This window comes from Lepidochelys kempii, chromosome 6 (genome assembly GCF_965140285.1).
Source record: "Lepidochelys kempii isolate rLepKem1 chromosome 6, rLepKem1.hap1, whole genome shotgun sequence".
Classification (NCBI taxonomy): domain Eukaryota; kingdom Metazoa; phylum Chordata; order Testudines; family Cheloniidae; genus Lepidochelys; species Lepidochelys kempii.
In genome coordinates this window covers 114,573,481-114,586,382 of record NC_136385.1, presented here as the reverse complement: position 1 = coordinate 114,586,382, position 12,902 = coordinate 114,573,481, and the positions used below count along the sequence as shown (strand labels likewise).

At 39.8% G+C, this 12,902-nt stretch overlaps 1 protein-coding gene across 1 annotated transcript in view; it reads right to left on the bottom strand.

Moving 5' to 3' along the window:
* TDRD9 (tudor domain containing 9) overlaps positions 1-12,902 on the bottom strand; it is a 150,905-nt gene that overhangs the window by 67,641 nt on the left and 70,362 nt on the right. The window contains exons 8-11 of the mRNA XM_073349793.1: positions 12,737-12,840; positions 10,795-10,853; positions 1,290-1,344; positions 1,006-1,090 (exon numbers count right to left, since the gene is read on the bottom strand). Coding sequence (XP_073205894.1) covers positions 1,006-1,090; positions 1,290-1,344; positions 10,795-10,853; positions 12,737-12,840 — 303 coding nt within the window. The remainder of the gene's footprint in view (positions 1-1,005; positions 1,091-1,289; positions 1,345-10,794; positions 10,854-12,736; positions 12,841-12,902) is intronic.

Below are 12,902 nucleotides of genomic sequence, written 5' to 3'. Positions count from 1 at the left end.
TAGGAGAAGAATAAAATTAAAGAATTAAAGTTGACTTACATTTGGCTAAGTAAGTGTTGTAAAGAAGGCCCCAATCAGCAAATAAAAGAAGACCATGAGAATTAGTATTACTTGTAGTGTGGTAAGGATGCATGGTTCTCAAAAAGAAAAGGAGTACTTGTGGCACCTTAGAGACTAACCAATTTATTTGAGCATGAGCTTTCGTGAGCTACAGCTCACTTCATCGGATGCATGCAAGTGAGCTGTAGCTCACGAAAGCTCATGCTCAAATAAATTGGTTAGTCTCTAAGTTGCCACAAGTACTCCTATTCTTTTTGCGAATACAGACTAACACGGCTGTTACTCTGAAACCTGTCATGGTTTTCAAAGTAACTAATAAAACAAAGAGTTGCAGTAACAAGACAAAGAAAAATTGTCTTAAAAGAAACAATCCCCAACCTTCCCACTGTTCTGCTGATAAGCAAAGAGTGGGGGAGAAGATAAGAAAGGAAAGGCCTTGGGAAGAAAGGAGGCTGTAAATATTATCTGGATTAAGACCAGAAATAAGGGTGAATTGTCTCAAGTTGCTTTTTAGCTCAAGTCAATGATTGGCAAGGACATTACTTGTTTGTTGAAGGATATAAAAAGTAAACTCTTAAAGCAGTTCATTGCTAATACCTGCTTGACCATTTTGGAGCGGACCAACTTGGGTCTAAGCACCCCTGGGTTTAGTCCATCTGTAAGTATCTCAATCAAATGCTTTTGTTACTGTTTGGTTGTAGTGAATTGCTTATTATTTAGGCTTTTTATGCATGTCTAGAGCATTCGTATAAATTCCATTTGGCCTTTGGAATTAAGAAAGGAATTTATGCTTAAATTAGTGTTTGGTGGTTTCCCATATGAATATTAATAATTTCAAATATTAGTAATAATTCCACCATCTTAGCGTGAGAAGGTAACGTTGCCTATGGCCAAAACTATCCACTTCTTTTATAAAAATTAAGCCATGTTTCAATACTTGCTTACCTTTCTGTAACCAGGAACTGGAGTCAAAAACACATTATTCTGTTCTTCTAAAGTCACACTTGAATGGAGCAGATATACTTGCAACCTAGAGGAAATGCATCACTGTAATACCTATACAGTAATTCACAATAGTCAGGGGCATAATTACCCCAGGGGTCCCTTTTGGGAATACAACTCACATAGCTGAAGGATTAATATTAAAATACTCAACAGGAATTTAATTAAATTAAAATAGAACTGTACATACGAAAATATTTTACTGTGTGTTACTCATTTTAACTTACCTTTTGTGAATCATGCTTGTGAGAAGCTCATGCATGTAATTCATTTCAGCCAAACCTAGGGGGGAAATAAACAGCTGAGTTAAAATAAACATTTTGATGCTAACTCAAAACCAAAGAAATTAATTATTTTATTCTCAAATGGATTCTCATTTCTGCTTAATTCCTAATTCTTCTTCTATTTCTTTATCCCTTTTCATATACAATTACAACAGAGAGGTTAAATAGAAAACAGGCAATGAAAAGTGAGTATAAAATTACATTCCAAATAAAATGACAAACACACACCTACACTTACTATATGTGGGACTGGCAGTACTACCCCATAATTAAAGTTGCCTGACACTACCCGTTATATTTTTTCCCCCATGAGAAAGCTATATTTAAAGAAAATTAAAGTTGTAAAGTCAATCATTGAAATTCTAGGACGTGCCAGAATTACATGTTGCCTATTGTACTGCCATCTTTAATTGGATGATCACATAATATTTTTCCACAGGACCTCTGACTTGTATACTGCATAGGAGAAACAGTGCTCACTGAATAGGTAGCTATTCGGTATTTCTTTTTATCCTCACCATTCAATGTTCGACTCCATTCCTTATTCATACCACATCATCCAAACCCTACACTGAATACTGATTAGTTTCCATATGGTCTTTTCTTTGACCCTCATAGCTATAGTGACTGAGTGCTTCACAGACTTAGAGATAAATTCATTGTCATAGCCCCTGTGACGTAGGGAGGTAGCCTCGTTTTACAGATAAGGAACTAAAGACGAGAGATAAAGTCCAAAACTGTCAAGTGCCCACTAATTTGGGGTACCCAAACAGATATGCCCAGGCTCTGATTTTTCAAAGTTCTTAGCACTTATACCACTTTATTCAAGCACAGCTCCCATTTGCTTCAGTTGAGACTCCTCAGCATTTCAGCAAATCAAGCCCTAGGTGTCTTAAGTCAGCAAGAATGGCATAGTATTCACCAGAGGTGGTTTTTACCACCTCACGAAAAACCAGTTAGTTCCAATTTAAGGCATTTTCTATTTTAAAAACCATTTTATTAATGCAAACCACATTACAGTGAATTTTAGTTACATATTCAAATTATGGTTATATAATGAAGTAGATTCAGAGAATAATTTAGGGTTGTACAAATAAAAAGTAAGACCGCAGTGGGCGTAACGTTAATATATGTAATTATAATACTGAACATTGGAATGTCTGTATACATTTTTAGTTTGGTATTTTCTCCAAGAAGTAATACATGTCTTGACTCATTTCAATTTTCAACATTATATAAACAAAAGTCAAGAACATCTGATTACATGAAAACAACAATAATGCAAAGTTGTGGGCTTGAAGCATTGATTAAGCAGTCAGAAGCATACAGAGTTGCCTACCACCAGTCCAGGTGCACTTAGCCATGCAGCGTTCTGGAGCAAATGACCAACTTTCATGTAGTGAATACACTGAGCCTATACCTTGGTTTTGAATGGATGTACCCAAAATTTGTTCTGTGCTTGCTGGACACTGATTCAATTATTTTTCCCAGTTTAAAACAGGTTCAGTATTTACCAGCATCCTCTCCTAAACTAGTTTTTCCTGGAAAATTGCCAACCCTGCAAGTTGGGTGCCCATACAATGAGGTATTAGAACAGGAACTCTATGGCAGAGGCAGCGATACAATCCAGTTATCCAGGGTGACATTCAACTGCCATAACCACACGACCCTCCTTTCTCTCTTACCTGCAATCTCATCTGAGGGGTAAAGGGCAGAGTGGCCCCAACCACCCCTCCCCAGTCCCTCACTAATTCAGAGTACAGATACAGAGAACTCCAAAAAAGTGGGGATACAGGCCGAGTTGTGGGACCCACACTGACGACATCTTGAAGAACCACAGTTCCTGTAAAGGTAAGTAACCGTTCTCTCTTCTCAGTGTGAATCCCACTCTAGCTGACCGACAAGCAGCACTGCATCTGGCAAGTGAAATTCAGGAGTTCTGACTGACCTAACTGAACAGAGATTGTAATATTGCTCCCCCAAACCTGGCATCTGATCTTGCAGCTAGGTCAAGAGCACTGCATTTAACAACAGTCAGAGAGTTATTCCATGTGGCTGCCTTACAGTTTTCAGATATGGGTAGGTTTCTGCTATAGTTGAGTGAGCATTAACATTGGATTGGAGAGGTATAATCAGCCATTTGGTAGCAGATTGTTAAGCACTGCATAATCCGTTTTGATATCCTTTGAGAGATGACTTTCGAAGCACCAGAAATGGCCATGAAGAGCTGCAAAGGCAGTCTGAAAGGCTCTCCTCTTTCAATATAGTATGCTCAGTCCCTCAAAACATCCTGTGTGTGGAGCTTTTTCTCTCCTAAGAGGGTTTAGGGAAGAAGACAGATGAGTTAATAGACTGATTCAAATGGAATTCCATGACTACTTTAGGGATAAGCATCAGATGAAATCTGAACATGATGTTATCTTTGAAGAATTTTATTATGGATTGTGTGGTATGTCGTTGAGTATGATAGGTGTGCCTGACATCCTTCACTTAGGACCGCTGTAGGAAACAGGATCCTCTGTCTTGGGTTGGGGCTGCAAAAAAGGGGTATGTAAGCCCACCCAGAAACTAGAACTATGTGCGCAGAAGGCTTTGCTGGGTATTGTTTGACCAGAAAAGCATATAAGACAGACACAGCAGAAACTGAAGCACCAGCAAGAGAAAGCAAAGCAGACAGAGCAGAAGGCTAGTAACGTGGCCCTGAGAGAAAGCTAAAAGAAAGCTTTTTGGGTATAGTGAGCTGACTGAAAAGATGGACTTGTAAAACCAAACAAAGGAACAGTCTCCTGTTTAGTTCCTCTTGTATTCAAGGAAACAAGATTTTGTACATTCTTTGTAAATAAACAAGATTGCACCAAAGGAATACTTAACTCCATCATCAATTTCATTTTGTAACTGGAATGACCCACAACACACTGAATTTGAATAACCACTTGGGACAAAAGAGGTAAAACTGAGAAGGGTTTGGAAGGGCGTCAGACATAAGTTTGAGTTTGCTGGCCCTTCCAGAAGATGTTACAGCAGGGTACACTGTATTTCAAAAGTGGATCAAAAGAAGATACCATAAGGTTCACAAGAATGATGTTGAGATCCCATGCATGAGGAGGATTCTCTGACCAGTATGTATATATATAACAATGCCTTCAGGAATCTTGATATTGTGGGATGCGAGGAGATTGAGCAGGACTGAACAGGTGGATAGCAGGCAGAGATCATGGCAAGATCATGGAGATCTTTATGGAACTGAACGAAAGCTCAGAGTGTCTCAAATGCAGGAAGTAGACATGCATCTTTGGTATAGGAGCCTGTACTGGGTCACAAGCATGTTGGCCTGCCCAGACTGAAAAGTGCTCTTTTTGACAAAGTCCTTTTTGGGAAGGCCTGTGTTTACATAAGGATTTCTTGGACCTGGCATGAGCACTCAACAAGCCAACATCCAAGTCTGTCAGATGCAGTGATTTCACGGCTGGGTGCAGTACCTAATTTTGTTTCTGCATTATTATATCCAGACAGTCTGGAAGTGGAACGAGACGCTGAACAGCCATCTGGAGATGTGTATTAGCCAGAATTGTCTTGGCCAGTAAGGAGTTCTTAGGGTTAGTGTGGCTCTGTCCTGTCTCCTCTGGAAATCAGGAGAATTGGTAGCAAAGTCTACACAAGGCCTTGATTCCATGGTAGGATGAAAGTGTCCTGTAATGAACCTCTGGGCCACTTTGGTGGTGAACAAGTCTATTAAGAGAATTCCTCACAAATGAAATACTGGGTTGATAATAGACCTCCACAGTGATCACTTGTGACAGATCGTCGGCTCAAGAAGTCCACTAGATTGTTAGTGAACAGGAGCTAGCGAATAAACAGGAGCTAGTGATCAGACAGGAGTTTTGCAAGGGAGTTCTTCACGTGGAGGAGGAGGGACTACATGACCTTTGGGTGAGTTTGTTATGTGCCTGCTTCCCTGACGAGTCTCTGCTTCCCTGAAGTTTATAGTGTGGTCTCCTTGGTGGTCTGCATGCTGATCCTACCAGCCTGCTAGGCAAGACAGAGGACAAGTCCCAGCAAGACTCTAGCCTGCCATCCTTTAATCCCTAATTTCTTTAGACTCCCTTGACAAGGAGCTGGGGCTAACCCAGGGAGAACAGGGATTTTAAAAGCCAGCTCGAAAGCAACCAGAGGAGCAAGTGAACAGGGGAGTTTTGTGAGGGAGCACACATCCAGATACACCAAATAAACATTCGTTATACTTAGGCCAATATCCCCCAACCCCCAAAAACATACCCAAAGTACAAACAATACCTCTGCAAGAGTAAACATCATACAGGCGGGGGGGTCCAGCAGCTGGGGGATGGCTACCTAATTTATTGCACTGAATGCAGCATGTATGATTACCTGCCTTGTGGGCAGGTGGCATGCGTGCATATTCAGTGCAACCAGCTCATGGCCCTCAGGAATCGAGTATTGGCTCTTGAAACCAGAGTGGCTAAACTGAAGGGGCTAAGGAAGACAGAGATAAGCAGACAAGACTTTCTAGGACATAGCAGAGTGGTCCCTCCCCCAGTCTGACAACCTCTGTGCTGTTGAGGAGGATGAAAGTCTCGAGGAAGGAGAATATCAAGCTGGAGCAGAAGGAAAAAATCCCATAGTTGGGACCCTCCTTCCAGATGACATCAGAGTATCCTCTTGCACTCAGGATACCTCTCTGGGGGAGGGAACCTGTTATTAGGAAGAGACAGGTAATAGTAATGGAAGATTTGATTATTAGAAATACAGATAATTGGGTTTATGATGACCAGGAGAACCGCATGGTGAATTGTCTGCTGAGTGCAAAGGTTGAGGACCTCTTGACACATCTAGAAAAACTTACGTACAGTGCTGGGGAGGAGCTGGTGGTCATGGTACATATAGGTACCAATATTGTAGGGAAAAGCAGGAGAGAGGTCCTGTAGGGCAAATTTAGACTTCTATGTAAGAAATTAAAGTCCAGGACCTCCATGGTAGCATTCTTTGAAATGCTTCCAGTTACACAGGCAGAACTGCGGGGTCTCAATGCATGGATGAGACATTGGTTTATTAGGAACAGGGGAATCTTTTGGAAAAAGAGGAGCCTATACAAGAAGACTGGACACCACCTAAACTAAAATGGAACCAAATGCCTGGAATATAAGACTAAAAAAGTCACAGAGGAGTTTTTAAACTAAGGGTTGGGGGAAAGAGGACAGGTGAGGAGGAGCACATGGTTTGGACAGAGACATCCCTTAGGAAGGATTTATTAAAGGGGATAGAATCATAGGACTGGAAGGGACCTTGAGAGTCTTCTAGTCCAGTCCCCTGCGTGCAAAAAAGGACTAAATATTATCTAGACCATCCCCAACAGGTGATTGGAGATTTTTAAGAGCAGGTTAGACAATGACAGAGATTCCACAACCTCCCAAGGCAATTTATTCTAGTGATTAAATACCCTGACAGTTAGGAAGGTTTTCCTAATGTCCACCCTAACCCTTCCTTGCTGCAATTTAAGCCCATTGCTTCTTGTCCTATCCTCAGAGGTTAACGAGAACAATTTTTCTCCCTCCTCCTTGTAACAACCTTTTATGTACTTGAAAACGTATGTCCCCCCCTCAGTCTTCTCTTCTCCAGATTAAAACCCAATTATTTCAATCTTTTAATCTCACAGAACTGGGTGACTGGGCAACAAAATGGCAGATGAAATTCAGTGTTGATAAATGCAAAATAATGCACATTGGAAAACTTAATCCCAACTATAAATACAAAATGATGGGATCTAAATGAGCTGTTACCACTAAAGAAGCAGGTCTTGGAGTCATCATGGCTAGCTCTCTGAAAACATCTGCTCAGTGTGCAGCGGCAGTCATAAAGCTAACAGAATGTAGGAACCATTAGGGAAGGGATAAATAATAAGACAGAAAATATCATAATGCCTATATATAAATCCATGGTACACCCACACCTTAAAAACTCTGTACAGTTCTGGTTGCCCCTTCTCAGAAAAGATATATTGGAACTGAAAAAGGTACAAAGGCAACAAAAATGATTAGGGGTATGGAACAGCTTCCATATGAGGAGAGATTAAAAAGAGACTGTTCCAGAGGACATGCTTCCATGCTGATGACATTCATCAAGAAAATAACGTGTTAATTAAATTTGTGACTGAACTCCTTGGGGGAGAATTGTATATATTCTGCTCTGTAGTTTTACAAACATTCTGCCATATATTTCACGTTATGGTAGTATCAGATGACTGCAGATTTGACAAAACACAAAGAAGGTACCAGTGTAAGATTTCTAAAGATGTAGCTACAACATTCAACGCAAGGTTTAAGAATCTGAAGTGCCTTCCAAAATCTGAGAGGGACGAGGTCTGGAGCATGCTTTCAGAAGTGTTAAAAGAGCAACACTCCGATATGGAAACTACAGAACCCAAACTACCAAGAAGGAAAATCAACTTTGTTGGTGGCATCTGACTCAGATTATGAAAATGAACATGCATCACTCCACACTGCTCTGAAACATTATCGATCAGAACCCGTCATCAGCATGGAAGCATGTTCTCTGGAATGGTGACTGAAGCATGAAGGGGCATACAAATGTTTAGCAAGGTCAGCTCCCAGACTGCTGCGCTGGGCATCACAAAATGGGGAAGAGATGGCCAGCCCTCTGTGGAGATAGAGGTGGTTAGGGACTATTTAGAAAAGCTGGACGTGCACAAGTCCATGGGGCCGGACGAGTTGCATCAGAGAGTGCTGAAGGAATTGGCGCCTGTGATTGCAGAGCCATTGGCCATTATCTTTGAAAACTCGTGGCGAACCGGGGAAGTCCCGGATGACTGGAAAAAGGCTAATGTAGTGCCAATCTTTAAAAAAGGGATGAAGGAGGATCCTGCGAACTACAGGCCAGTCAGCCTCACTTCAGTCCCTGGAAAAATCATGGAGCAGGTCCTCAAAGAATCAATCCTGAAGCACTTGCATGAGAGGAAAGTGATCAGGAACAGCCAGCATGGATTCACCAAGGGAAGGTCATGCCTGACTAATCTAATCGCCTTTTATGATGAGATTACTGGTTCTGTGGATGAAGGGAAAGCAGTGGATGTATTGTTTCTAGACTTTAGCAAAGCTTTTGACACGGTCTCCCACAGTATTCTTGTCAGCAAGTTAAGGAAGTATGGGCTGGATGAATGCACTACAAGGTGGGTAGAAAGCTGGCTACATTGTCGGGCTCAACGGGTAGTGATCAATGGCTCCATATCTAGTTGGCAGCCGGTATCAAGTGGAGTGCCCCAAGGGTCGGTCCTGGGGCCGGTTTTGTTCAATATCTTCATAAATGATCTGGAGGATGGTGTGGATTGCACTCTCAGCAAATTTGCGGATGATACTAAACTGGGAGGAGTGGTAGATATGCTGGAGGGGAGGGATAGGATACAGAAAGACCTAGACAAATTGGAAGATTGGGCCAAAAGAAATCTGATGAGGTTCAATAAGGATAAGTGCAGGGTCCTGCACTTAGGACGGAAGAACCCAATGCACAGCTACAGACTAGGGACCGAATGGCTAGGCAGCAGTTCTGCGGAAAAGGACCTAGGGGTGACAGTGGACGAGAAGCTGGATATGAGTCAGCAGTGTGCCCTTGTTGCCAAGAAGGCCAATGGCATTTTGGGATGTATAAGTAGGGGCATAGCGAGCAGATCGAGGGACGTGATCGTTCCCCTCTATTTGACATTGGTGAGGCCTCATCTGGAGTACTGTGTCCAGTTTTGGGCCCCACACTACAAAAAGGATGTGGATAAATTGGAGAGAGTCCAGCGAAGGGCAACAAAAATGATTAGGGGACTGGAACACATGAGTTATGAGGAGAGGCTGAGGGAGCTGGGATTGTTTAGCCTGCAGAAGAGAAGAATGAGGGGGGATTTGATAGCTGCTTTCAACTACCTGAAAGGGGGTTCCAAAGAGGATGGCTCTAGACTGTTCTCAATGGTAGCAGATGACAGAACGAGGAGTAATGGTCTCAAGTTGCAGTGGGGAAGGTTTAGATTGGATATTAGGAAAAACTTTTTCACTAAGAGGGTGGTGAAACACTGGAATGCGTTACCTAGGGAGGTGGTAGAATCTCCTTCCTTAGATATTTTTAAGGTCAGGCTTGACAAAGCCCTGGCTGGGATGATTTAACTGGGAATTGGTCCTGCTTTGAGCAGGGGGTTGGACTAGATGACCTTCTGGGGTCCCTTCCAACCCTGATATTCTATGATTCTATATCTGGCACGTAAATGCCTTGCAACACAGGCTACAACAGTGCCATGCAAATGCCTGGTCTCACTTTCAGGTGACATTGTAAATAAGAAGCAGGCAACATTATCTCCTGCAAATGTAAACAAACGTGTTTGTCTTATGGATTGGCTGAACAAGAAGTAGGACTGAGTGGACTTGTAGGCTCTAAAGTTTTACACAAGTTTTATTTTTGAGTGCAGTTATGTAAAAAAAATTTTTCACATTTGCAAGTTGCACTTTCTTGATAAATAAATTGCACGACAGTACTTGTATGAGGTGAACTGAAAAATATTTATTTGTTAGAGTGAAAATATTAGTAAAAAATAATATTAAGTGAGCACGGTACACTTTGTATTCTGTGTCATAACTGAAATAAATATATTTGAAAATGTAGAAAACATCCAAAAATATTTAAATGAATGGTATTCTATTATTGTTTTACAGTGTGATTAATCGCAGTTTTAATCGCAATTATTTTTTTCATCTAGTGATTAATCGCAATTAATGTTTTTTAATTGTTTGACAGCCCTACACGAATTACTTGACACGTGGCTTTTGTTTGGTAGTAGTTACACAACTAGATTTGTACTTTTGGAAAGGTTAATTAGCAAGTTTAAGTTTTTTCAACTTAAATTGGTTCTTCAAAAAAACAATACAGCCTCTTGTTCATACATGAAATGCTGTGTGGTCCCTTACACATTTTTTATTGAATGCTTAAAATGAGCTAAGCAACATACAGAAAAAAAAAAAAAAAGTTTAACTCCTACTTCAAGGATCTAGATGAAGGCTGGATATGAGGCACTACTGACCATACTGTCATATGAAGGAGCTGTGTAATTATATAGAATGGAGAAACTGAATGCAGAATTTCAAATATGGTATGATTCAACATTTAACCCAGTAGCTGAAAATTTGTGAGGGGGAGGGAGTTGGTAACTTTATTTGAAAATGCTAAGGTTAGAATACAGTATTTTACAATGAAGGTCACTTTTTATTTGCTGCCATATTCATATAGGGTTGGGGGGGTAAAATGGAAGACTGATGTATGTTCTGATGCTTACGTTATCAATTAGAAGAGGAGCGATGTCAGAGAAAAAAAGCTGTCATTTCAATACCCGCTAACAAGCTTCATCCCCTCAGCGAAACCACAGCGAAAAAATGTCAGTACCCACCTGGCAGAAACACCAACACACTGCCACGCTCTGACACAAGGCCCAAATTTTTGTTCTCCCTAATATTAAAAATATATTTTAATTAATTTCACACTTTACTAACCTCACCCTATTATATTTATCTTGTAAGAGTAACAAAAGTGCACTTTTCCTATAAGCTGTGCTATTTAAGTTCATTGAAGAGACACGATACAAAACATTACCTAAAGCTATATTTTCCATAAAACATGTCGATAAATACTGAAAGCAAATCTGCTCCGTGGCCTTTAGAACTATGTCACATGTAAAAGTACTCCCGTTTCCCTTACAAAATTGTGTTATATAAAAAACTCTCTCTGAGTATCACTACTTGAGAATTAATACAGTATTAACTTCATTTTGTTAAAATTTGTGAAGCATAAACTCTATCCTTACTTTAAAAATATGCTATGTTAGATAGCTCTAACAAAATCTTTTCCTATTGTAAGTGGCATGTAATGGGAAGGAAAATTGCAAAGCTCTTTATGATGAGCTATAACTGAATAAGTTAGTTTTACAATAGCAAACAAACAGATTCCTTTCATAAGCACTAATAAGCTAAGCCATGACATGAACGGCTAGAGACATCACTCTGCGTAAGCCTGTGTGTGACAGAGACCAGAGGCCACAAATCAGTTTAATGTAATACAAAAATCTTACACTTGGTAGCAGTAACTTCATACTATTATAAAATATTTTGTAAATGTAGCATGAAAAATCACTATTCCCTTACTGTACATATAACAAATATTTTAATGATATCAATACCAGAAATGTTCATTTTCACTGGAATGTACTAATGTCTCTTCCTATTATGAGCAGTGCCCCTTTCTGAAATTAAAAACTACAATAATATATTAATATTGGTAATGAGAACGTTTTATATAGTACTTTTGCCTAGTATTCTAAAATATTCCAACAAAGCAGCACTATAGGAAGTATTCAGTTCTTCAGGAAAAAAAAGGAGAAAGATCAAAAATTCCTCATAATGAAAGTGATAAATGAGCACATACTTATCACATTAATATCCCCATCAAAATTTACATTTTATAGTGCAATCTGAAAGTTTAAGTTTCATGAGTTTTTTCCAAAACGTCAAAAGCTCACAAAACATTAAAAAAAGCTTTCAGTCTAAAAAGTGAAGTTATTTCTTCAATATATATTTATAAATTAGTGTAAAAAAAATCAGAACAAAGCATGACAGAAAAGTGTAGCTTTAAGTTGCTATTCAGCACTAGTCTGAGTTCTAGATTTTTTTTTACCACATTCTTGCAGATACTGAATACCAATTTACAAAATGCTATAGAGCAAGACAAATGAAATCGCCTTAATCTGTTCTACATTCTAACCTAATATGTACATAAGCATGAAAGTCTAAAAAATACAAACAAGAAAAGACATCAGCCTTCATTGGTTCTTATGTATTACACTTTCCTTCATTCCTTTGTTAATAAAACAAATCCGAGTTCTGGTTCTTTGTTTCATATAAAGCAGGGCTTTGGAGCTGTGCTCCAGCTCCAGGCAAAAACCTGCAGCTCCACTGCTCTGGAGCTGCTCCACGCTCCAGCTCCGGGCTCCGCTCCAAAGCCCTGATATAAATAACATTCAATTCCAGCCTGCAGCAAAAAGTCTATAAAGTTTTTAACTGACACAGCTTTAATGGTCACTTACACATTGTGCCCTGGAGAGTATTTTTAAAAATTCAAGAAATTCAATAAAAGCTAGAAGGAGTCTAAATACAATTAATCTGAGCAGAAATCAAGCCAATAAATCACCATTCAAGACAAAAGGAAGAAAAGTGCAAAAAAATTAAAGCCATGTCAGAATTCTAATAGAGGTACTGCAAAGAATCATATTCCCTAATTCGAGTTTCATTTCAACTGAGTCACAAGTTCTTCACAAACAGACCCGGAGTATATCTTACCCACTTTCCTTCATTTCCAACTCATCAAACAATTGAATCAGAGAGATTGCAACTTCATACATTTCTTTAGCGATCACAGGTTCATCAAAGATTTGAGGAGAAAGCTAGAGGGAGAGGAAAAAAACTTGATGTTAACATATTGACATTTAACACTAACGCTTTCAAG